The sequence below is a fragment of the Symphalangus syndactylus genome, chromosome 1 (genome assembly GCF_028878055.3).
Source record: "Symphalangus syndactylus isolate Jambi chromosome 1, NHGRI_mSymSyn1-v2.1_pri, whole genome shotgun sequence".
NCBI classification, from domain to species: domain Eukaryota; kingdom Metazoa; phylum Chordata; class Mammalia; order Primates; family Hylobatidae; genus Symphalangus; species Symphalangus syndactylus.
In genome coordinates, this window is record NC_072423.2 from 124,585,681 (window position 1) to 124,613,212 (window position 27,532).

The 27,532-nt window shown below is 39.5% G+C and overlaps 1 protein-coding gene across 9 annotated transcripts in view; it reads right to left on the reverse strand.

Annotated features, from left to right (window-relative positions):
• STAC (SH3 and cysteine rich domain) overlaps nucleotides 1-25,689 on the reverse strand; it is a 179,904-nt gene extending 154,215 nt beyond the window's left edge. For 3 of the 9 annotated variants that reach the window (XM_055283574.2, XM_055283591.2, XM_055283584.2), the window contains exon 1: nucleotides 14,710-15,050. In XM_055283574.2, the coding sequence (XP_055139549.1) occupies nucleotides 14,710-14,820 (111 nt within the window). In that variant the 5' untranslated portion in view covers nucleotides 14,821-15,050. Of the gene's footprint in view, nucleotides 1-1,031; nucleotides 1,208-4,711; nucleotides 5,149-14,709; nucleotides 15,052-25,632 lie in introns of those variants that run through there. The other 6 variants (XM_063636709.1, XM_063636706.1, XM_063636707.1 and 3 more) reach the window with 5 other exon arrangements.
• Nucleotides 25,690-27,532: the final 1,843 nt, after the last annotated feature.

Consider the following 27,532-nt stretch of genomic DNA (forward strand, 5'->3'; position numbering starts at 1 on the left):
TCCATAAGATTAAGTTCACATCCAATCTTTTTGAAGGTTACTGTGGCTGCTACCAACTTACATTTGCACAGGGCTTCTTGTATCATAAAATATTTTGATATATATGTATATATATCTTTTGATTCTCCTATTAACCTTTTAAAAATCATTCCTGAGTTATCCCTCTCCTTCACATCTCACAGTATACATTCATAGGAACTCTTGTTGATTTTATTTCTAAAATATTCCTTTTTTTTTTTTTTTTTTTTACAGAATTTTACTCTGTTGCCCAGGCTGGAGTGTGGTGGCACACAACCTCTGCCTCCCAGATTCAAGCGATTCTGCTGCCTCAGCCTCCTGAGTAGCTGGGACTACAGGTGTGCACCACCGCACCCAGCTAATTTTTGTATTTTTAGTAGATACAGAGTTTTGCCATGTTGGCCAGGCTGGTCCCTAACTCCTGACTTCAGGTGATCACGCCTCAGCCTCCCAAAGTGCTGGGATTACAGGTGTGAGCCACTGTGCCGGGCCTATATCACTTCTTAAATTGTCCACTGTGTGCTACCAGATTCTCCCTAATCTGGACTACCATAGCTTTCTAACTGGCCTCCTTACTTTTACTCTTGCTATGCTGTAGTCCCATTGCATACAGCAGCCACAGTAATCTTTGTAAAATGTGAGTCATGTACTGTCTAGATCCTCCTCCTCCCTGGCTTTCTCCAGTGGTTTTCTTTCAAACTTGGATAAAAATCTAAATTCCTTAGCATGGACAATGAAGTCCATAGGACCAAGCCAGCACCGTCCACTAGAGCCTTGTGCAATCATGAACATGTTCTCTAATCTGTGGTGTTTAATACAGTAGCCCCTAGCCACATGGGCTTACCAAGTACTTGAAATATGGCTAGTGTTACTGAGAAACTGATTTTCAAATTTCAATTAATTTCAATATAAACTTAACTAGCCACATGTGGTTAATGGCTACCATATTGGACAATGAAGATCCAGCCACTGGACTCATCTCTCCGTAGGTGAGTTTAGGTGTCTGTACTCACCTCCTGTTATTTTTCCTGTTGTTTACTCAACAATAAGCACCCGAGATTTGTAGCTGCTCTTCACAAATGCAAGCCTGTTCCACCTCTGGGGCTTTGCTCAGGTCTCTCCCCCACCGCTGGCTTCTTCTTTTCCCCTAGTTCTTCACACAACTCATGCCCTTACTCCATTCTGGTTTCTGAAACAAAACTTACTTTTTCACAGAATCCTTTTCTAGTCACTGTCTTAGAGAGTTTGAGCTGTTGTAATAAGAATACCACAGACTGGGTGGCTTAAGCAATCAACATTTATTTCTCACAGCTCTGGAAGCTGGAAGTCTGAGATCAGGGTGCCAGTATGATCAATTTCCTGCTGAGGGCCTTCCTCCTGGTTCATGGATGGCTGCTTTCTTGCTACATGCTCACATGAGGGAGAGCAGAGAGAAGAAGGAAGCTCTCTCTTGTCTGTTTTTATAAGGCCACTAATTGCTTCATGAAGCTTTCACCCTCATAACCTAATTATCTCCCAAAGGCCAATGTCCAAATACTATCACATTGGAGATTAGAGTTTCAACATAAATTTGGAGGGCACACATATTCAGCCCATAGGAGTCAGTCTACGTAAAATAGCTCCCTATGCTACTCTATTCCACAAGTACTCTTCTATTTAGCTTTATCACTGCCTAAAATAATGTTATGCATTTTTTTTTACCTTGTTTATCATCTGTCTTCTCTACTTTCTCCAGAAGTACAGGTTCAGAGTAGGTGGAAAATGAGCTTTAGGTAGATTGAATTTTCTAGGTGATGCTGAACAAAGGGACACAGGAGCAAGGGAGCTGAGGGTGTTTGCAAAGAAGTAATTACAATGAAGGAAAAGTAGAATCTAAGAACCTAAAATGGGTGAGGAATAATGAAAGGAGGGTAAATTCATTGATTTAATGGATTTTATGCTCTGGTGTGGCTGAAATACTATTGGAATAGAAAGGCTAAAGAGAATTAGATGGTAGCCACAGAGTGGGAAGCTTGAAAGGGAGATTCTGGAGAGGGTGTAATGTTTGTTTGAATGAAGTCTTGGGAATGCTTATGGAAGTGGGTGGCTGATATGGAAGAGGGTGGAAGACAAGATCATAGGAGGAGAAAAGTTTAAGGATCAGGAGGTCAGGGTATTTGGAAGAGTCATCTTCAGTGTGTGAAAACTCATAAAGGATTATGTACAACAGGAATAGTGCTGGAGTGAATTAGAGTAGGCCTGGCTCTAGCAGACGAGACCTCCCTGGGATTGGGAGGTGACTGCTGATAACAGCAGGAAATGGGAGAATCTGAGAGCATGGATTTTAAAGCTGTGCGTTTTAAGGGAAGAGAGACAATAAACTGGAGGCAGCAGTAAGGCTGCCTCCCTGGCCACCAGGCATGATGAAGGAAAAAACAACCATCACCTGAAAGCTCTGCAGGGGCCGGGCATGGGGCTCGTGACTATAATTCCAGCACTTTGGGAGGCTGAGGTGAGAGAATTGCTTGAGCCTAGGAGTTCAAGACTAGTCTGGGCAACATAGGGAGACCTCATCTCTACTAAATAAATAAATAAGTAAGTAAGTAAATAAATAAATAAAAATTAGCTGGGCATGATTGTATGTGCCTGTAGTCCCAACTACTTGGGAGGCTGAAGTGGGAGGATTGCTTGAGCCTGGGAGGCTGAGGCTGCAGTGAGCCATGACTGTACCACTGCACTCCAGCCTAGGTGACACAATAAGACCCTATCTCAAAAAAAGAAAAGGAAAGGACTAGATATTAGCATAAGAAGTGAAGGACTCATCAGAGAGGAAGTTGAGGATAAAGAGGATTTTGCTAAAAAGTGAATTCTAGAGAGTAGAGTGGAGGGTATTGACCTGTAGGGAGGTTGGACGATGGGCTGGATTAGCAGATGTACAGATATGTTCAGAGAGGAAACTATGAGAGGAAGGGGTCTTGCAGCCTTGTGCTTCTAGTTATTGACATTACTGGGAAAGTGGTGTGATGGGAATCTTTTCCAAGGTCTCCAGGTCACCTTGTTCTGATAAAACAGAGTGTTAGAGGGGAGGGGAGGGAATGTGAGATCTTATCGAGGCATACAGAACTCTGGTGCTGCTTTTCACTCCCCTGATATCAGTTTGGAGGGCAAGGGAGCAGTGGCATTCCTGGGAGCCTCGGGGTGTTCTGGGTCTTTCTTCTTTATTCCTTTCTTTGTGTCTGACCTCAGTCCTTCATTCTGTGGTCACAGTTGCTTCCAGACCCGAGAAAAACATGCTGGCTGTGACTTCAGCTATGAGGGCCATTAGAAACAGGCAACAGGTACATGTTTCATTTTCAGACAAATGAAGCATGCTCTGGGAGCTGCAAGACATCTTGTCTTCTCTCTACCTGCTGTCAAACAGCCTCCTCCCTGCTCAGCCCGCCCTGCTTAGGATCATCAAGGGCTTCTAGTTTTCTGGCTTGGTTGACTCCATGGATGATGCTTCTCTATGGAGGAGCTCATCAGAGGAAGAGCACATAAGAAAAAACAAATTAACAACAAAGAGAGCAGAGAAGAAGAAATGGGGTGACAGCTGAATCAAGAATGATAAATTCCATTGAGGGTAGCTTGAATTTAAGATGTGGGCATCAACAGAGACTGTCCAAAGGGTAGCAGGATGTATTGGTCTGGCGATCACTGAGTGATGTCTGGGTTAGATGCAGATTTAGGAGTTTTCAGCTGGTAGATGAAATAAGAAGAAGTAAGATTTGGCCCAGAGAGATTATGAAGCATGAGAAGGGCTGGGGGTGAAAAACAGAATGCTGGGGAAGAACAACATTTGAAAGATGGGCAGAGGACAGATTGCCAGTGGGATCAAAGAGCAACTTCTATAGCAGTAAGAGGGGAACCAAGAAAGAGTGAGAGATTTAAAGAGGGAGCAAGGGATCCTTTCTTTTGGTAAGGTAGAGATGTGAGCACTCGTGCTTAATGCTTCTGATTTCAAATCCAGATCTAAGGAATGAGTGTTACACAGAAATAGAAAAGTATAAAAGAGGGTATGAACAAGATGGAATTCATGGGAATCCTGCCAGAGAGAGGGAAGATGGGACGAGACTGAAGGAAGTTCCCAGGGCTGTCCTCCTATAACCCATCTGGAGATGTTATGAAGATTTAAGTAAAATGGATAATTTTCTGGTAAAATACAAGTTAACATATCTGACTCGAGCCAATTTAGGAAAAAAGGAATAGAATTTCATAATGGAAAAAAATTTTCAAATTTTGTTTTAAGATAGGTGACCGGTTTAGATATTATTGGCATTTTTTTAAACATTCAAAGAGAATATTATTTGTGGCTTCCATAAAATGTGTTCCACACATAAAAATACAAAAACAAAATAAAAACATTCATGGACATGTTCCCAGTTCATTTTCTGAAACTTGGCATAGCCTTAAAAATAAAATCTGACCAAGAACACAAAAGTGACAGTTATCGAACAATCTCCCTTATGTACGTGGATGTAAAAATAATAAAGCATTGGCAATCAAAACCCAGAAGTTTATTAAAAGAAAATCCCCATGGCCAAGTAGGACTTGTTCCAGGATTGTAATAAGAGTTTAAAGTTTAATATTAGGACATCTATTAATATAATCCATCAGATAAAGAGGCCAAAGGACAAAAAAAAAAAAAAAAAAAAAAGAAAAATCACATGATTACCTCCATACTTGCCAAAAAGTCATCTGAAACAATTTCACATCTATTCCTGATGGAAATTCTTCGTAAGCTAGGAACATGACCTATCTTTAAAATGAGAAAGACTATCTTAGTTTAATTGTGAATATGAGTGGGATGTCTGGAATTTGTGTAGAAAGGGATCTTAAGGAATGACTTAGTTGGAAATGAATTTGTCTTTAAGTTGAATTTGCAGTGCACCACATGATTTTTCTCAGGCTGTATTAGTACTTTTGGTGGCTTCTAGAGTGGCTAGTGGTTTACAGGAGAGCTAAGGCCACCTGTCAGCACCAATACTGTACAATATTACATGTATAGTAAAACACTAGTGGCATTTAAAGTTAAGTCATGTGCCAGCCTGGTATCTTTCTAATATTTACCATACTTTTGGAAGTTCTCCAGCAATAAACCCCTGTCCCTACCCACTGCACTCCCTTTCCCCCCCAAATGAAAGAGAATTATAGTTACAGAGGCAAAATTATTATTTCACATATTATGATAATCTGAAAATAATAGCTGTCATTTACTTGCTATATGCCAGGCTCTGTCTTAAGCAGTTTACATACACTAATTAAGTTGAATGGCAATGCTGCAGAGGACATTATTATGCTCACTTTATGGAAAGCACAGTGAATCTCTGGAAAGTGAGGGACAGGAAAGCTTGTTAAGTGGCATCCCAAACTGGCACAATGGGATTTGAACACAGTTGAACACAACTGTGTCTGTGCCCATGCTCTGAACTAGTAAGCAACATTGTATTTCTTTATTAATGGATAAGAAATGGAATATAAATGATTTTAGATTATAAAATTAATATAACAATGAATTTCTTATGTGCCAGCTATCACCAGTTAAAAAATAAAAAAATATAAAAATGGTAATTCATAATAGTAAGTCAGAGTATAGAATACCGTGTGCTATGTTCTTAATGTTTGTGTCCCCCTGAAATTCATTTGTTGAAAATTAATCCACCAGTATGACGGTATTAAAAGGTGAGGCCTTTGGGAGGTGATTAGGACATGAGGGCAGAGCCTTCATGATTCGGATTAGTGCCCTTATAAAGAGGCCTCAGAGAACTACCTTGCCCCTTCCACCACGAGACAACACAGCTACAGGATTCCATCTATAAACCAGGAAACAGACCCTCTGCCGATGCCCTAATCTTGGATTTTCCAGCTTCTGCAACTGTGACAGATACATTTCTGTTGTTCATAAACCCAGTTTATGACATTTTGTTTTAGCAGCCTGAATGGACCAAGACACTTGGAAAATAGCTAACAAAGAATTTTGGCAGGAAATATTTGAAGACAATTTCAAGCATTTATGAGAGGCATAAAAGACAGGCATTTCAATAACTACAGATATACTATGTTTTTGGATAAGAAATTTCATTATTGTAAAGATTTCACTGAAATAATATTAGGAGTTTCATGAAATTACTTTCAAAATATTATTTTTATAATTTGGTAGAAAACAAAAAGTTGAGCACAGATAAATATAAAACTTCCAAGAGGGTACTTGTATTATTAATTATCAAACTCTATTATTAAGCTACAATAATTAAAGCATGATAATAGTCATGCAAGAGTACAGTACAGTAATAAATGCAAAAATAAAGTTACAAAACATTAGAATATGATAGATAACTCTAAAAGAGAATCTAATACATATTACCATTTATTACATAAAAAACATAAAATTTCAAATCAGTGAAAAAAGAATAAATTATTCAACAAATGGTTTTAGAAATACTGATTCATCATTTGGGAAAAAATAGATTTCTTCATACTACATAATGATATAAATTCCAGATGGATGAAAATGATAAAAGCAAAAAGTACATATTGAGGATCTAGAGAAACGATACAGGTTATTTTATTTTTCTGTTCTCAGGGTTGGGAAGTCCTTTCTAAATATAATTGAAAAGAAGAAAACATAGCTAAATAAATTTGAGACGTTTAAAATCATAAAAAAGGAAACTTTTACACTGAAAATGTAATAAAATTGAAAAAAGACAAATTTCAATCTGGGAAAATGTTAGCAATGTATCTGAAAGGTTGAATTTAATATTCACAAATAATTTTTTTTTTTTTTTTTTTTTGGAGACTGAGTCTCGCTCTGTCGCCCAGGCTGGAGTGCAGTGGCGCGATCTCGGCTCACTGCAAGCTCCGCCTCCTGGGTTCACGCCATTCTCCTACCTCAGCCTCTCCGAGTAGCTGGGACTACAGGCACCCGCCACCACGCCTGGCTAATTTTTTTTGTATTTTTAGTAGAGACGGGGTTTCACCGTGGTCTCGATCTCCTGACCTCGTGATCCGCCCGCCTCGGCCTCCCAAAGTGCTGGGATTACAAGTGTGAGCCACCGTGCCCGGCCTAAATAATTTTTTTTTAAACCAATAGGAAAGGAATAAACAGTATTAAAATGGACAAGGACATGAACAGATAATTCACATACCAAAAAAGACAGGTAATAAAAAAGCATGAAAAATAACCCTTTCAATGAATAAATGTAAGTAAAACGATAATAAAATTCAATACTTCTGCATCATTCAAATTTGCTGGTTAAAAAGCTATAATACTACGATCCAACAACAAAACCCAAACAATCTAATTTTAAAATGGACAAAGGCCTTGACTAGATATTTCTCCAAAGAAGATATACAAATGACCTATAAGCACATAAAAACATGATCTACATCACTAAACACAAGATACCATCTTATACCCATCAGGATCAACAAAACCCAGAAAATAACAAGTGTTGGTGAGGATGTAGAGAAACTGGAATCCTTGTGCATTACTCATCAGAATCCAAAACTGTGCAACCCCTGTGGAAAATAGGATGGCAATTTCTCAAAAAATTAAACATAGAATCACCAGATGATCCAGCAATTGCACTTCTGGTTATATACCCAGAAGAAATGAAAGAGGGGACTTCAACAAGTATTTGCACACCCACTTCATAGCAGCATTATTCAGAGTAGCCCAAAGGTAGAAACAGCCCAAGTATTCACTGATGCATTAATGGATAAACAAAATGTAGTGTATACATACAATGGGATATTATTCAGCCTTAAAAAAGAAGAGAATTCTGATACATGCCACAACATAGATGAGCTGTGAAGACATTATGCTAACTGAAATAATTCAATCACAAAAGGACAAATATTATATGATTTCTCTTATGTGGTAAACCCGGAATAGTCAAATTTATATAGATAAAATGCCAAATGGTAGTTGCCAGAGACTGGGGAAAGAGGGGGATGGGGAATTAGTAATTAGTGTTGAATGGGTACAGAGTTACAGTTGGAGATGATAAAGATGTTCTGGAGACGAATGGTGGTTATGGCTGCACAACAATGTGAATGTACTTAATGCTGTAGAACTGTACACTTAAAACTGGTTAAAATGGTAAACTTTATGTTATGCATATTTTACCACAGTCAAGAAAAACCTAGGTTGGTTTTGATGTCTACGTGGAGTGGAATCTAAAAAAGAAGGAAAAAAATGAACTAGAAACAAAATTCTTACCAACTCAGGTTGATGATAAAGAAATCTTAGTTTAGACTTAAGGTGGACAAAAATAAATAAGTAAATAAAATATTTATCTTGGAATTCTTATTCATGGATCTGCCCTCACATAGATTTGAGGCTTGAATTTAGACAACAAAAGTTGGTTTGGTAAACCCCAAACTGAAAAAGTAACAAAATTTGGTTCCTCTCAATGATGTCCTAGGGGACTTGACAAAAGCAAATACTCTGGAGTGAGAACATGCCCATTCTCTCCACATGGATTTATAGATTCAGTGCAGTTCCATTCAGAATCCCAGCAGGTGTTTTTGTGCAAATTGATCAGGTGATTCCAAAGTGCACGTGGACATGCAAGGAGTCAAAAATAACTCAGATCTGTTTTGAAAAAGAAGAGCAAAGCTCCAGGGCTTACACTACCAGATATCAAGACCTTTTAAATAAAATCATTGCATTTAAGACAGTGCTGTACTGGTAGAAGGTTAGACAAAGAGGCCAATGGGCAGAGTAGAAACTTCCACATATACAGTCAAATTATTTATGGATAGCAAAAGTGGTATAGTCAAAATGAATCTTGACCCTTGCCTCACACCATACCAAAAAAGCAATTCCAAATGAATTGTAAATCCACCTGTGAAAGGCAAATAATAACAATTCTAGAAAATAATAATAGGAGAATATCTATATGACTTTGGAATAGGCAAAGATTTCATAAGCAGCACACAAAAAGCGCAACCATAGAAGAGAAAATGTAAGAATTAGACTACATTAAATTAGGAATTTCAGTGAACAAGAAAAAAGGTAAGCCTTTTTTTCAGTGTAGAATAGAATATCTGCAATACATTTTTCTCTCAACGTTCTCATATCTAGAATATGAGAAGAACCCCTACAAATTAATAAGAAACAACCCAATAGAAAAATGGGCAAAAGACTTGAACAACTACACAAGAAGATATCAAATGCCATAAACATGTAAAAACTGCTAAGCTCATTAGTCATTGGGGAAATACAAGTTAAAACCACATTGCAATGCCATTAATTGCTTATTAGATGGCCAAAATGAGAAAGACAATATGAAACGATGGTAGCACAAAGAGTGGATTGAAGTCTTATACATTGCTGGCAGGAATATGAATGGTACAGCCATTTTGAAAAGTATGTTAAAGCTGAACATGTGTATACCCTATAAGCCAGAAATGCCACTTCTAGGTATATACCCAATAGAAGAGCTTCATATGTGCCACAAAGAATATATATAAGGAATGTTCATAGCAGTATGGCTTATAGCAGCCCAAAACAAGAAACAATCCAAATGTCCATCATCAGTAGAGTAGGTAAATAAATTGTGTTCCATTCATATAACGGAATGTTATATGGTAATAAAAATGAAAACTATTGCTACCTACAATGGCACAGATAATTTAAACATAATGTTGAGTGAAAGAAGTCAGGCATAAAATATTGTATGATTCGATTTATCAAAAGTTCAGAAATGAGCAAATAATTTATGTTGTTAGAGTGAGGATACTATTTACCTTTAGGAGGTTAGTGATTAGAAAGGGGTACAAGAGAGATTCTGGGGTGTCAGTAATATTCTTTTTGTGATTTATGAGGTGGTCACACAAAGGTCAAGAGTTTATCTTTTTGAAAATTCATCAAGCTATAAACTGTTAATGTGTGCAGTTTTGGGGAGGATGTACTTCGATGAAAAGTTTACTAAAAAAAAGACTATAGTACAACTTTTTCTGAGGTCACTGTGGTTATGAGAATAAAATACCTTAGAAGTGTTTATACTCAGACCTAGTTAATTCTATTTGTCATGAAACTGATCAGAAACATATGCAAATATTTATGCATTGGAATGTATATTTTAATATTTTTTAAATGTATGAAATCTGGGAAAGAACCTAAATATGAAATCAGAAGGGACTGATGAAATTGATGTGGTAGAACAATGAAATGGAATATTAGGCTATCTTCAATATTTGTGTGGTTGATTACTTAAGAGTGTAGGAAGACTGTTTACATATAACATTAGGTGGAAGAAAAAGTAAAACTTGGGTTTATGTATACACTATTCTAATTCTGTTTTCAGTGGGCATCTGTATGGAAAATACTGATGCTTGAGATCTTTCTCAGAGATTTCAACTTAGTGGTTCTAGCCTATGGCCTGGGTTCCCTTGGTGATTTCAATGCAAAGCCAAGGTTTCGTTTTCTTTCATCTTCTTCCCTGAGTAGAAGTTAAATTCCTTATTAATAACAGCTTCACAGATATGTATGAGATATGCTGGGCAAAGTAGGCACTCAAAAAATAATTGCTGATAGATTAACACAGAAATCTTTCTGGGAGATTCAGGGCATGTCTTCATGGTTAGAGATTTCTTTTTCATAGGTTGGATTGTGGTCCAGGTTCAGAAATAACCTCCAGGAATGAGGGTCATTTTGGTCCATGGCTCCACTAGGGCACTGGGTGGCTGATAGCACCATTTCAAAATCTAAGTCACATGCCGGTGAGTCTATGGCTTATCTTCTTGGGGATGCAAAATAGCTGAAGTGAAGTCTCATTGTAATCAATTAGCATAACTAAAAGCCCAAAGAGGTAAACTCAGTTACATTATGGTAATGTCAGTTGTGGTTATTGAAATTATTCCAATGATGACATTTGGGGTTGGCTGGTGGTAGCAGTCATCTGATTTGAAATAAATAGAGAAAATAAATGATGGTTTATGTTTGTATATGCTTATAATGAACATATCAGGGGTATTACGTATTCTTAGGCCTCACAAAAACCACACCAATTGGGTAGTAGCAGCCCCATCAGCATCCCCATGAGGAAGCTGAGGCTTTGCGGTATTAGGCATGTTCACAGAGGTGTGTCAACCTCAAAGCCTATAATTCCTCAATATCATCAAAATGTGACCTTGTGTCATGTAAGTGATGACAAAGAGATTTATACCAAACCTTCACATTAGACACTAGCAAGCTTTCTGTGTTGTCAATAAGTCAGTAGGAGAAAAGATATTCATTGAAATAAGGGAAAATAGGACATGAAATTTTGTTTATATTCAATGGTCTCTGTCAAGCCCTTAAAAAATAAATTAGGCTGTCATCTTTCTGAAATAGTTAGTGGGAAGATAGAAGGGTATGATACATCAGTGGCTTTCAAACTTATTCAACTCAACTAATTTCATAAAGAAAACCCACAATTACATTAAACTATACTATGACTTGTGCTTACAGAAATTTGCTCCGAGGAAACTGTACTGGGATACCAAAGTCCAAGATGGGGTTTGTAGATAAGGGTATTGCCAGTAAATATCTGTGTGATCTCAAGCAAGTCACTGCCCCTTTTTGGGCCTCAATTTCCTCAGGAAAGAGAAAAAGGACATTAAGATAACCTTTGAAGCTATAGACCCTTTGTGAATCTGAGGTAAGCTATAAATTCTTTCCCTAGATGATGCACATATGCATGTACACAGACAACTTTGAATGCTGGTTCAGGTTGTTCACAGATTTTCCAAAGACTATTTGTGGGCTTCCAAAGAATATAGTGGCCCTTAGTTTAAAACACCTGAAATATGTGCTAATTGGGATTATAGTCATGTTTATGGAAATAACCCTTATCCTTGAGAGATGCAACCTGATAGCATATTTATGGGTGAAGTTATTTCATGTCTGGAATTTGCTTTAAAATGATCCAGTATGTGTAGGGTGGTGGTGGTGGTGGTAATACATAAAACAATACTGTCCATGAATTGATTGTGAAGCCACATGATTAGGTCCATGACAGTTCTTTATACTGTTTTCTCTACTTTTGTATATATTAAAATTTTCCATAATAAAATACATTTTCACAATGAAAATGATCTAACCTTTCTTGGCTTCCACTTCCCTATCCATAAAATAGAAATATTAACAGAATCTTCTATTGTGAAGATTAAGGTTGTATCTGACTTACAGTAAACATTCAGTAGATGCTCACTGTTGTTCTCTCAACTATGTAAATATATAAACAGATTTAAAAAGACATAAGATATAGATCAAAGTATTATTAGTAGATGCTTCTGGATGGTAAACCAAGAGCTAATTTATTTTTCTTTTCATCATTTATGTCCGGACTGTTCAAATATCTGCAAAGAGTATTTGTTACTCTTAAGACAGAAAAACCTAAGTCTTTAAAAAAAGTAATTTTAAGTCTTCCTTGAGAGAGTTTAATGCCAAAGGGACCTGAACCATGTTTGTCCCACAAGATATTTTACAAACAAGACCACTTCATGGAAGAGTAAGATGGAATGCTTATTACTGTCTTGTTCACATTTTCCTCACCAAGCTCTCATGCTCAGGGTCAAAGATTCTTGTAAACGCCAGTAAGCTTTAACATGTGGCCTTCCTAGAATAGAATGCATTGAGCCTTCCTCTCCTCCAGTTTCATGCCATCCTACTCCCTTACCTTACCACACATTCCTCCATACTAGCAGTTTAGCCTTTTTTAAGGGGCATGGATCCCTTTGAGAATATCATGAATGCTATGCCAAGAAAAATTCACATTTAGGCATACAATATTGCATTCAATTTCCTAGGGTTCATGGGCTGCCATAGTTCATCTTCACTAATTAAGCTTACTGAGGCCATGACATCAAATTTAGGAATGTAGAAACACACATCCGGTGTATAGACCACTTTGAGAAAAACTAATTTGTACAAAACCATAAGCCAGATAAATTGGTGGATAATTATGGGCATTACATATGTGGTTTTTGCTCTGCCAAATAATTTCCATTAGGACATCTATAAATAGCAAATCCATATAATGCATTTGAACCATGCCACTGTTTGCCCAAATGCTAAGCCCTTTCCAGAACACGCCTACTGCAGAGCAACAGGCCAATTCAAAAAGTTCAATGCTAGTTTTACTCTTGAGTTTAGCTACATTCATTTATAGAATTCTAGCTTTCCTCTAAAATGGCCACTAACCTATATCACTCTGGGGACTGATGTTCAATGGGAGGCAATGATACCCAGAAACTTTTTGACTGAGGAGAGGTAGTGCATGTGTATGGGTTATCAGATTGCTTTGGAGTGGATCATTTGAGATGAGATGGATTCCATCTCTTTATCTCAGGAAGGAAAAGGATAAACATGATTGAGTCCCTACAGTATGCCAGGGGGACATTAGGGCCTCTCATGTACTCCTCACAATGTCTCTGGAAGTTGGGGCTTTTTCCCTCATTTCCAACCGAGTTTTAGAAAAGTTGACACACACACCCCAGGTCTGGCAGCCAGTAAGTAACAGGAAAAAAATAAAAATAAATAAGATGTAAAGCTTTCAGGCTTAGATTACCATCACTGATGGTTAACTTCAGGGGGCTGGGAAATGTACAGTGCCCAGTATCACACCAAATCCCCAGAGCCACTCAGGCTGTGATTTTCATCCTCCTGATCGTATCAATGGCTTCCAGGGATGCATGTGAAGAGAGACAGGATCGCAGTCTTCCTTGCCCCATCTGGCCTGTCCTTATCCTACAAACTGGCAACCCCTTTCCTTTGCTGGTATACACGGACTGCCTCACATTCCCCAAATGCCTGGGGATCGCACAATGAAATCAGAATAAAGAGCCAGGAGCTCTACACTTAAAAGAATCCACATAACTACAAACTCCATCTTAGGATTTCCACCACCAGCTGAGTTGCCATTTGGCATTGCACTGCTAGCAGCCACATTTTACTCTATCCTCTTCCAAGATTTTCAAACATGTGCCTGGCACCCACGAGAGTTTCAGAGGAAGTGTAACAGTGACAGGAGAACTGCTGCGGGCCTGGTTTTGTGTATACGTGTTAGTGTAACTTTCATAAAAGCAAGTATAGGTTCTTAGAGTATTAACTTTCACAAGAGGAACATCAACTTTCAGACAAACGCAGGCAAACCCTTTATTTTTCTTCTTCTTTTTCTTTTTTAGTGAATAGTATCTGAAGGTAGGGGTGATCCCTGTTAAGCAAAAGGTCTCTGAGACCCTTGGGATACGTACATGCTTTTCTGGCCCAGTACTCAAGCTTTTCTGGGAGTATCCCTCGGCTGTCTCCATCCCTCAGCCTTCAGAAGCCACCTAATACCTACCTACACGTGCTTTGGACACAAGCAGGTTCAAAGCACAAAAAAACCAAACCACCACCCCGCAAGAAATCGATCTCTGAACCCGGAGCCACCATGAATTGCGTGTGTGAATGTGTGGGCGGGAAGGCTGGGTTCACAGGGACGTGGTCCAGCATCGTGAGCAGCGGGTCCTACCGGACGTTCAAGTCTCAGTGGGTCCTACCGACGTTCAAGTCCTACAGCCCTGGGCGAACTAGCAAGTCTCAGACCCCCACGCCCGTGCTAGATCGGAGGAGAGACAAAGCTGGACCGACAGGAGAAGAGAGTGAGTTTGTGTTCTCTTGGGGGCAAGTGCGCTCGGTACCTTGGATTCCTGGCTGCTGGTGGATGCAGGAGAGGGCGGTTGCTCGGCGCCCACCGCCTCCTTGGGCAGCCCGTCCACGCCGTCCTCGCGGGGGCCGCTCGGAGGGATCATCGTGGCCGCGCGGGAACGGTGTTGGGCTCCCGGAGGAACAGCGAGGCTTCTGTCCTCCTGCGCGCCCTGCCTTCCGCGCGCCAGGCTGCTCAGCTCCGGGTCCCGGGGACTCCCATCCTCGCCAAGGCGCCGACGAGCCCTCCTCCAGCCTCTCCGCCTCTCCCTCCCGGCCCTGCCCACCTCCCCGGCACTTCCGCGGGCGTGGAGGAGAGTGCGCCCTGCCCCGCCCCGCCGCGCCCGCGGCCACCCCGCTGGCGACCTCACAGTCGTGACTGCCACTCGGCAGCGGGCGAGCGGGCTTCTGCTCGCCCGCAGGAGGAGGAAGGAGGCGGGGAGGCAGCTCTGGGGCGGGGCTGCGCGGCCAGCGCCTGGAGTAGTGAGGGCAGGCAGGGGGCAGCGCCCTGGAGAGGGCTGGGGGAAGGCTGGGCGCACGCCGGCACAGGGTGGGGGTGATACTTCGGAGAGGATGCTGAAAATTCAGACCCAAACCCCAAAGAATAGAAAATCTGTGAATGATATTGCCAGAAAGGACCACTTGCAACAACTCCCTCATTCCTCACCCTAACGAATAGTGACTGAGAGAGACAGTGACTTAGCTAAGCTATTTATAGGGTTCAGTGACAGAGAGCAGGGGTCGGAGTGGGGGTCCCCTGACTCACGGGCACTGCGCTTCCTCCATTCAGCTTTGATCTAAAGCAGAGAGATAATGCAGTGTGTATATGGACACCTGTTCCTCGTTTGTTGTGCACTTATTGTACTAAACCCTTTCTTTTTACCTTATTTAATCCTCTCAGCTACTCAATGCGTCTAGGGATTATCAATTCCATTTTATAGATGAGGAAATTGAAGATGTAAGAAGGCTAATTTGCTTTAAGTCACTAAACTATAATTGGTGAAACTGGAATTTGAACACATTTGGGCTTCAAAATCCATGCATTTGGGACTGTGGAGCCTCAAATCTAGGCCAGGTCTTGGCTGAAGAGCAATTGGATGTTGCAGTATAGCAAGAGTTGAGGACTGTTCACAGAGCGGCAAACCAGCCTGCCTTACTAAATCTTTTGGAAACATAGGAATAGCCCCACTGAATAAAGATACAGAGGGTCCAGTTTCTTTTGAAGACAACCTCAGTGTGCAGGGAAAAGAAATACACCTAGATATTTAAAAGCCTCTTTTCCCCCATTAATACAAAATACCCTCAGTTTTTTAAAAGAAAATGGCAAACTTCTGTTCAGATTTTTAAAATTAGCTGTAGATGTTTGCAAGCACAGCTTCATGGATGTGCAACCTGCGCAGTCACACAGGGCCCCGCACTGATGCTGCCATCTTGAAATTCGGTAAAAATATTTAACAAGAGATCACATTTTCATTTTGCACTTGACCCTGCAAATTATGTGTTTGGTCCTGCATCCATGCCGTAGCTCATGTCTTTTAGAATAAACTTACTCTTACTCTTTCCATCCCAGATGTCAATTGAAAGCTACTGTTCTAAGTGTCAGCCTCTTACTCAGCATTTAGCTTTCAAAATGCTCTAAATTTTCTGGTGACCCTCAGTACCGGGCCAGATTGGCTAGCCCAAATGGCTTCAGCTTTCTCCTTCTCACAACACAATGCCTGATTGTTCAATAGAGACAAAATTCTAGTAGCCAAAGTCACAAACACAATGACAGGAGCAGCCATATCAACACATTTTTATCAAGCATCTATTCTGTATCAGAATTGTGCCAGAAACTAATGATACAGCAGAGAGAAAACACAGATTAAGTCTGTTTTCCTGGAATTTAAGTCTAGTGGGAGAGACAGTGATTAATTAAATCACACACACATTTTTTTAAAAAAAACTATGATAAGGGAAAGTACAAGACTTTGATGAGTGTGTACAAATGAAGCCTGAGCTAGCATGGGGCCAGACGAGGGTTTTCTTAGGAAACAAAACTCCCAGGGTCTACTGGCAATTCCAGTCTTGGTAAGCAAGCATGTCAAGGCTTACAACAATAAATTTTTCATCTTTTTTTCTTTTGGATTTTCTTTTTTTTAAGAATTGAAGATGTCATCCTTCCTTTTAGTAAGTGCTTAGCTCAAGTTAGCAACACTATTAGCCAACAGTATATGTTTAAATGTTGTCCCCTGAAGGAAATTTAGAGAAGCTAGTACCTCCTTCCTTTCCACCCCACCCTGATCCCAGCAACAGAAATCCTTAGTCTGATTAAATAATACCTACCATAGGAATTAGCCATGGTGTCCCAAACTAAATCCTGCCTTTGTTTATGTGTTTGTTTCACATTATTTTCCATCCCATCTTTTGTTATCGAGCTAACTTATCTTATTCTTCAAATCACATATCCAAGTATTTACTATTCTTGACATCTCCTTCCTTGACCCATTTATCTGATTTAGATTCCCAAATCAATGCCATGTTCCCATGACTTCCTTTCCTAAGTAATCAATGACAAGGTGGCCTGCTCTTCTGTTGGACTATGATCTCCCCTAGGGCAGGGGCAATGCCATGTTCATCTTGTTTCTCTAGCTCCTGGTATAATGCTTGTTAACAAGGTGGTGAAAAGAGGCTACCCTTGTAGCCCCCGAGCTCTAGAAATGGTCTAGGCATTAGTTACTGCATGTGTCCTCCACACACTGAATGGAAAAAGACTCTGAATGCTTCTGTAAAACAATGGGATTTGTCAGTGCTTTGCATCAGTAGATGGTAGACCAGCAAAGTGATCCTCAGAGTACCCCTCATGAAGCATTGATATCCCTGAGCAGAAGTGTACATATTCATGGCTATGTGTGAGATACCCCATCTGACACCCAGGAATGCTTATGTGAGACCTCACAGAAGACTGGAAATTCTGCCTTAGAAGCTTTATGACATTTTAGCTATGGTTGTCAAGATTTCTCATTTCTACTGCAGTCTGGTAAAGCCTGAGGAAAAGAGGCTGTGAATAATTATTCTAAGTCTCAAGTCCGTAGCTTTGTGATTTTTGTAGATTCCCTTCATGGTCTATTTCACTCTGGTTTCTGGGTAAATATCAAGCCAGCAGAAGTGTGAGGTGTACAGAAATTTATCTGCACAAACTTGAACTGGAAGCTCCCACTTCTGGTCATGTACTTGTTCATTAATTTCTAAAGAGGGCAAAGGCCTCCTCCTGATTGCATCCAAGGGCCTTTCACAGCAAACACCGTTAAGCAGAAGAATGTGTAATGCTGCCAACCTTCTCTCATTTCTTTGTTCTGAGTTTGTATAAAGAGACTGGATTTCATCCTATGGACCTTGGCTTCTTCTAGAGCCATTTGGTAAAAAGATACTAGTAAGACTTCTTAAATAGAACAGGCATACTTATGAAGGTTACAGAAAAGAACAACAAGAAAAAAGAAGAGGGAGGATAATATGGAGAACTGTTGAGGATAAAGGAGAGGATCTCAAGGAAGGGATGGCTTTCCATGCGTGATGCATCAGAGTCATGATGGATACACAATATAACACAGTATACGAGAAAAGCATAGGTTGCTGATAACAATAATAGCTAACATGTATTGGGTTTCTAATACATCATAGACATTTTATATTTGTTCTTTCATTTAATCCCTATGAAACCTTAGCAAGATAAAGAAAATTATCCTAGATTCTACAGTTTAGGAAGGACTCAGTTATATCCTGCTCCTGGGCCAAGTTTTGGCCACTCTGGTTTGCTGCCACCTAGACAACAGCAGAACCTGGATGTCCTGAAAAGGCAGCAGGCCTTAAAGATTAGGAACAACGAAAATTGAGAGCCAGAGGCATAATAGAAGGCACAGGGCAAGTTCCCAAATAATGAAGAGTTGCCCATTCCATTCTTTTGTCTTAAAAGTAAATAATGAGCATATCTACACTTTGGAGATGATAGCCAAGAAGTCTAGACAAATGTAAGCAAGAGGCAGCCACTTTTTTTATTTTTTATTTTATTTTGTTTTGAGACAGAGTCTTGCTCTGTCACCTAGGCTGGAGGGCAGTGGCACGATCTCGGCTCCCTGCAACCTCTCCCTCCCAGGTTCAAGTGATTCTCTTACCTCAGCCTCCCAAGTAGCTGGGACTACAGGCGTGTGCCACTACACCCAGCTAATTTTTGTATTTTTAGTAGAGACGGAGTTTCACCATGTTGGCCAGGTTGGTCTCCACCTCTTGACCTCGTGATCTGCCTGCCTCAGCCTCCCAAAGTACTGGGATTACAGGCGTGAGCCACTGGGCCCAGCCGGCATCCACTATTAGCATCACTTGTCACCCTCTAGATCCAGCCTAATGGATCTGCCTTCAAGCTTAGAGAAACCAAAGGCTTTGCCCAAAGTCTAACCACTGACACTACCACCACCACCACCACCTCTTACTTTGAACAGCTGCTAATGCTAGGCTTCATTATGGTCTCATAGCAATTCATGATTGGTCTCTTCTCAGAATCAAAGCTAATAATTTAATTGGGAGACTCATTTTTGTGAGGGAAAATTAGATACAGCTTAAGCATCCTTAACTTGTTTTTCTAAGCACCAATTAGTAATAATAACAACAATAATAGTTGATCACATTGTAAAGCACTGTTTGTCTGCATTCGAGTTATGTCCACTGGAGGTTCCCAGAAAAAGGTAAGGTAACAAGGCCCAATCCTCATATAACTGTTTACCTTATGGGTTAAGACTTATCTCTCTTCTCTAAAATGTATGGCTACTTCTAACTGGTTATAGCCTCTATGAGAAAGAGGATGGCTTGAATCTTTATTCTATATTTAGTGGAAAAGGCCAGGAACCTAAAATCCAAACATCCCAGCTCTTCCACTTAAAAGCAGTGAGATCTTATACAATTGATTTAATCTCTCTCAGCTTCAATTTCCTTAAGTCAAAAATCCCCACTTCATAGAGTTTCTGTAAGAATGAATGCCTAATAAAAATAGGATCTGACATTACTATTATCATCATCATCAATACCATCTGTATGATTTTGGGTAAATGTATTTGATTTGAGTTGGATTTACTATTTATTATAGTCAAATACATATACAATATCAAAATTAGATGTATTCTACATTGCTAAAACTGGTAATAGCTTTTGTTTAGAATTTAGAAGCAGCAAATATCTAAAATTTCTTGGAAATGCATATAAAATAAATTCATCCTATATATTTTGGTCCTTTGACCAGTAATTAACATTTAGCTTTATATTTTCTTATTCTGTGAGTTTAGGGTAATAGTTTAAGAGGTGTATGATCCAGCCAACCCGGTCTTATTGCTCCTCAAAAATGCCTGGTCTCTCACCAAGTTTTAGTGCTTGAGTTCCCTGTATCTGAGGGATCCCCACTATTCCCTATGACCAGCTCTTCTCATGTTTTGGACCTCAGTGTCCACCATCTGAAAGCATTGTTTCTTTCTTTTCTTGTTTGATGTCGTCTAGAATGTAAGCTTCATGAGAGCAAAGGCCTCATCTTTCCTCTTCACCATATATCCCTGATGCTTAGGTGCTCATATAATAAGTGAATATTTGTTCAATTAATGAATTGATGAATGACAAAATGTCAGTGTTATAGAGGAGCTTGTAGATCTAATAAAAAACTATTTTGGAGATGGGAAAATCAAAACATAAATAGATTAAGTACTTGCCCAAAGTCAATTAATATGTGACACAATGAACTAATGTCAGTTTACTTGCTCACCAATCCCGTTGGTCATTATTTTATTCAGCTTTGAAATATTTGACCAAACTACTAGCTGCACAGCTTTCTTTTCCAAGTTTTCAAATTAATTTTGATATTATGCATAGTATCTCTAAATATTCTTTTGCAAATAGCTTTATCATTAGTCAAGCAGTATTCAAGAATACTGAAGAAATTTAAAATCTTCTAAAATTCCACCACCGATTGGTAAAAACTATTAGCATTTTGGTAAACTTCCTTCTAGATGTGCATGCATATGTGGGTACATTTTACATTTGTATTTATTCGTATTTACATAAAATGGTCTCAGGACATTAAGCATTTTTGTAACATCCTTTCCCTTTAGTAATATATCATATAGTTCTGTGTCAAAAAATATAAGTATATGTCATCCTTTTCTAATGACGGTGTGTTTTCCTCTGAATAGATGCACAGTAATTTATTTATGAGGGATCATTTATGCTTTTTTCCAGGAACTGTTAGAGAGCAATTAGAAACTCATTGTCTCTTTCTAAATAGCAACCTGGCAAGGTAAGTTCTATTAGACCCATTTTGTAGATGAGGTAATCAGAAGCTTGAGAGGGTTTATGACTTCCCTAATGGGATATAGTAAGTGCAGAGTGGGGAGTCTAGCCCACATCTTCAGACTCTAAACCTTAGGCTTCTCACAGTACCTAAGCAAACAGTAAAACTCACTGTGATCACTGTTGTGCAAGAGGTCTGCACAACATGATTTGAGAGCATGTGCAGGGGAAGGATAAGGTTCACCAAACGGAAAGGATGCTGGAGAAGGTTCCAGTGGAATTTGAAGGGTGACTATGATTTTTCTGGAAGGATAAGGGGAAGCAAAGAATCTTGAGCCAAATGCACTGTGTCAGTACAAACATGGAGGTGTGCATGTGCAGGCTGTGTTCCGTTTTGGTTCCACAGTTTTTTTTTTTTCCTTTGGGAGTAACATTTACTGATCATATGGGCAATGCTTGAAAAAAGGGAAAGATTAGAGCCAGAAAAATACTTTGAATAATAGTGTTAAGTACTTTTACAAATGGCCCTTGAGGAAACTTGGATCTCAGTCAGCCTGGGAGGAATGCTACTGTTTTAACTAGTAATAGAGGGAGGGGAAAAAAAGCATCATAGGGATTGCTGGAGGGTTAAATGGGTCACAGAGTAAAAAGGAGCCAAAATTCAGAGCTCTGAGAGACTCACATAGAATCTCCATTCTGGGAAGCAAGACACTTTGATACAGAAACCCATTCTGTATATGGGGCCCTAAAATTTAAACACACATATAGCTGACGCATTTACAACCTCTAAAGGATTATGAATATCCCACTTAATCATTATGCATCTTAAATGATGTTCCTAAAAGTGAGCAGTAGAATTGCCTTTCAAAACAAAGAACAGGAATTCCAGCAAAAATGGATAATAGTTGATGCTCTTTGTCCATAATGCTTTGCACTTACTTTGAAATATGTTCCAAAAGTTTGTAGAGCCATGCTGGCAGCAAATGAATCTCAAAAATTCTTTCTACTATATTTTTCAGGATGGGGGTTATATGACTGCTTTGTCTTTCTGCCTCCTATAACCCTCTATGTTTCTTCAATTGCTCCCTTGGCAGCCATGAACCATCCATCAGGCACTTGACAATTGGCCTGGAAAAGATGACTCAAGTCTTAAGCCTTAAATGCCAAGTTTCTTCCCTCCATAGCTGAGGCAAACTTACCCATAAAGCCTGGACTTAAGAAACATACCTATGTTTAATCTACCTTTGCTCTTGCAGAACTGGCCAAAAAAAATGGAGATTTTTGTCTCTTCAAACAATAATAATAGTTAACAATAGTTCATAATGATAGCTTAGCAGATAGAGGGTACAGTGGGAGATAGTATGAATGCAGTTGTTATTCAGGCAGACCTTCCGAGGAGGTTTTTGACTTCATCTTGGTCCTGTTTCATCCCTAAAATGTAAGCTGCCGAAATGCCGAAGTCTACCAAGCAAATGGCTCGGTACTTTGAGGAAGCCCAGCCTGGATACCAACTCCGTATTGCACAGAATGACTGAGTTCCCTAGAATGCAATTACAGTGCTAATGGATGAAATGAGATAAATACCCATATTTTAAATAAAAAAATACGCCCTATTTTTCCATTCACTTTTCCTCAACCCACTTATGTAGTGAGTCACCATGTCCTGTTGTTTCTACCTCTTGTGTGGTCATGGGGTCAAGGAGTTAGTATTCAGCTTAAGATGTTTGAGATTGTTATGAAATAAGGTGTAGATGCCTAATGAATGAAGTCCTTGTTTTATTCACCAATTTATTCATCAAAATTTGCCAAGGGCTGCTGCATACTAGGTGCTTTATTAGTTCTAGGAATATAGGCAAGTATATGCAGATTCCCTCACCCAAAGGAAAATTCAGCTTCATTAGAAAGGCAGCATTTAGGACAAATAATAACCACAGGTAGGCTGGGTGCAGTGGCTCATGCCTGTAATCCTAGCACTTTGGGAGGCCGAGGCAGGTGGATCACCTGAGGTCAGGAGTTTGAGACCAGCCTGGCCAACATGGTGAAACCCTGTCTCTACTAAAAAATAAAAAAAAAAATTAGCTGGGCATGATGGCATGCGCCTGTAATCCCAGCTACCCAGGAGGCTGAGGCAGGAGAATCACTGGAATCTGGGAGGTAGGGGCTGCAGTGGGCCGAGACCACGCCACTGCAATTCAGCCTGGGTGACAGAGCAAGACTCTGTCTCAAAATAATAATAATAATCATCATCACAGGTATGAAGAGATAGCTGTGGTAATCTGGAAAAGAAAGGGCTAATTGAACTGAGGGGTCCAGGGAGGATTTACCAAAGAAAAAAGTTAATAGTGAATGGTAATGGCAGTTTTTCAGAAAGAGAAGAGGTAGGTCATTCCTGGCATCTTAAGATTGGTGTATATCCAGCTTATGTTTTCTTGTGGTATGCTGTGTTGGCTATTTATTTATATTTATTGTTATTATGTTGGAGATATTGAAAGGACCCATAATTGAGTTATTCATTGCACTGTCCAATTCAGTCCTTGCAATCCCATTTCTCCTTTTAACTTATTTAATTAGCTGTTCCAAATTTACTCCAATCCTCACTGAAAATCCCCTTCCTTCAAATGATACTCACTATAATGTTTTAAAAACATATATCATAGACATTCATGCATATTTTAAAAATATGTGGAATTAAAAGTGTTTTAAATTGCATTCAAAATATTGCACTATGGCATATTTCCTCTTTCTTTCTTTTTTTCTTTTAAGATGGAGTCTTGCTCTGTCACCTAGGCTGGAGTGCAGTGGCACGATTTCGGCTCACTGCAACCTCTGCTTCCCAGGTTCAAGTGATTATCCTGCCTCAGCCTTCCGAGTAGCTGAGATTACAAGCGCCCGCCATCACGCCTGGCTAATTTTTGTATTTTTAGTAGAGACGGGGTTTCACCATGTTGGTCAGGCTGATCTTGAACTCCTGACCTTAGGTGATCTGCCCGCCTTGGCCTCCCATAGTGCTGGGATTACAGGCATGAGCCACTGAGCCCAGCCTATATTTCCTCTTCCAGGAAACATAGTTTGATTTTTAAAACTGCATTAAAAGTAAAATGTGCAACAGTATTTAAAAATCATTGAATACTCATGTTGTTGAATGTTTTCTCTTTCATTGTTGTATAGAATTCTATTGTTTGGATCTGCCATGATTTCTTTCATCCACTGTGTGTTGATGGACTGCTGAATTGTTTCTATTTTCAGCTTATCATGAGTAGTGATATTATAAACATTCTTGTACATGACTTTTGATGCTAACATGTAAGTGTAAATTAAGGATTCCAGTTGTTTTCTTTAACACTTATACAGTCATTATTTTTCATTTTATCACTGTGACTTTATTCTCATGATGATTAATGAAGTTTAACACTTTGTCATGTGGTTATCAGTCATTCAGTTACTCTCACAAACATAGAGTTAAAATGTCAACACAGAGAGTGCATATTGTATTATATAATATACATAACGTTCAAAAATATCCCCATAAATCCCTAGCATTAGATGTGATGACAATGATTATCTTTGGGGAAGAGGGATAGATAATTTATAACTGGGAAGAAACACTATAGCTTTTTAGGGTGCTAGTAAAGTGCTATCACCTCACTTTTGGTGGTGGTAATTCATTTGTAAGCTTTTCTGCAGATATATTTCAATAAAACCTAAACATTTACCTAAAAATTTGATAAGATGTAGATAACCCAAATAAAAGTGAGTGAGACCCCTGCTTGTTAGTAGAAGGGGTAGACGTATTTTTCCCTAGCTCTTTAATTGTCTAAGGACAATTAAAATCCCTGGACGTTATGTATAAAACTGATATAACAAGACTCTAAAAGGCAGATTGAAGAAAGTGGAGAGAAAAAGAATGCACTCATATGTGCCTTCAGGACCCAAGGGATGACACATTGGTGAGTTCCCTGGATTTTCTTTTTGCCTTATATATCCCAGACTTGGAGACGAAGAAGCTTGCAACCCAGAAATGCCAGTGGGAACAGACAAAAAAAGCGCTAGCAAAAGCCTGCTCTCTTTAGCCAATGGACCAAAAAAGGGAGCAGGCAAGCAAGAGAGAAACTTACAGACAACAATTGCTCTATTCCAGCCAAACATGCAGAAAATACCATGGTTCTACCCTGACCTATACCAGTATAGGCTAAATGGGGAACCCAAATTTTCACACTCATTAGGGTATAAAGAGGTGCCTCAAAAAAAGTAGGGAATCGGGACTTTAATCCCCACCAGCTTATAATAAGGCCCACCCATAGTGTCAGTGGAGACAGTGAGGAGTGAGACTTTCATCTTTACCCAACAGTAATAAAGACCATCCTCCCCTAGAGGATCTGGACTTCAGCCTCCACCTGGCTGTAACAAGGTGGTACCTGCCCCACTTCCTCTGCAAGAGCAGTGTCAGAGAAAGCCAGTTAAAAGTAAAGATAAGATTCAGAGTCTTGTGACGTAATACAAAATTGTCCATGTTTCAATAAAAGTATTCATTATATAAAGAAACTGGAAGATAGCAAATGGAATGAAAAAAAGCAATAAATAGATACCAACGGAAATGACAGAGTTGTTAAAATTACCTGACAAAGCTTTTTAGCCAGATGTGGTGGCTCATGCCTGTAATCCGAGCTACTTAGGAGGCTGAGACTGGAGAATCGCTTGTACCTGGGGGGTGGAGGTTGCAGTGAGCCGAGATCGAGCCACTGCACTCCAGCCTGGGCAACAAGAGTGAAACTCTGTCTCGAAAAAACAAACAAACAAACAAACAAAAAACCGAATTACCTGACAAAGCTTTTAAAGCAGCATGATAAAAATGCTTCAGTCACCAATAAAAACGTTCTTAAAACAAACAAATAAACAGAAAACCTCAGCATAGAAATAGTAAGTCTTAGAAAACAGAAGACATAAAGAAGAACCAAATAGAAATTTTAGATCTGCGTTCTGTAGTGGGCAAGTCTATGTGAAACTACCTTCAAAGGCCAAGGAAGCTGAGAGGTCCAAGAAGTCTGACAAATCCAGTTTCTCAGAAAGAAACTTTTAATAGGGACTTCTGAACAGAAGCCATTATCTCAGGCGGTGGCCAGATGACATGGTGGACCCCTGCACCACTAACCCCCAGACCAAGGGCTTATATACCACAGGGAAGGCATATGTAGGACAATTAAAATTGACACCCCCAGGGAAAGGCAAGAGTGCTATATCAACCTGCCTAAGGACAACATTTATAGAAACAGTAGATAAAAGAGAAATCTTAGAGGCACTCCTGGATCAGGCGTTAATCAGAAGTCAACGTGGCAGATTGGCATCCAAAATAAAGTTTATGTTCCACACTCCATTTCCCTAATCCAGCTCATATAATCTCATGCACGCTTCTCTTCCACAATGGTCCTAGAGCCTGTAGGGAGAATGCTTGATATTGTACAGCATTTAATGTGGTGCATTGCCAGTGGCAGACAGATTGGGCCCTGTGGGCTTCCAAATGAAGAAGATTCATAGGCTTTGTTGAATCATCTTCTAGTCTTTGGGATACCATGACTTTGGTTTTCTCAGAAGAAGAAAAACAAGATAAATAACATTAATATTCACACAAGGATTACCAGAAAAAAAAAAGAGCGTGAAGAAAAATAAAACTTGGTTCTTAATTTAGAGAATTGTTGTAGCCAGGAAATAATTCAGGATTCAGTTGAAATTGTGGGCAAATAATAACAAGTCAAAAACAATGATTAGGGCTAGAAACAAATGAAGGATTTACTATAGTTTTCTTCTGAATAATTTTTTTCCTCAATTACTCCATTTCTAGCAAGGATAAATCATATGTTGACCAAATAAGTCACAAGTTTATTAATTTAGAAAGGAAGACTTTATTTTTAAAAGAGGCCACAACAATGTGCAGGTGGGAAGTGAAGCCTGCAGCTGAAATTGAAAAGCAAGTGCTTCAAGTAGAGGCAGAGGGAATAAGAATTTATGTTGAGCAGGGTGGCCAAGTATACATATTCAACAGGTTATAGGAGCTATGAATATTCACGAAGGAGTGGCATGGGCAAGCATAATAGGCTAACATGTATGCAACATGCATCCCATGTTCACCTTGGGGTGGAGACTCAACATTTAAGTGTATTACAATTAGGCCCTTTACATCAAAATATGAAGCAGAGAACATGAAGGCCTTTTGTGACAGCCTCTGTAGACTAGCCAGAGCCACTTGGTGGTCCTTGGTCTCTTATCGGGAAGGAATACTGGTCATTTGTTGCACCGAAACCACAAAAAGGGAGGGGCAGCATCAGGCAATTAGTTGATATTCAGCAGTGGAGCCAACATTTTAGGGCTGGTTTCTGTTTACCCCTTAGGGGGAAAAATATTAAGGGAGGTTAGTGAGGGAAGGGGTATGATAAGGTGTGTCTGACCTCACTTCCCATCATGGCCAGGAACTTAGTTTTCTGTCTTTTTTTTTTTTTTTTTTTTTTTTGAGACGGAGGGTCT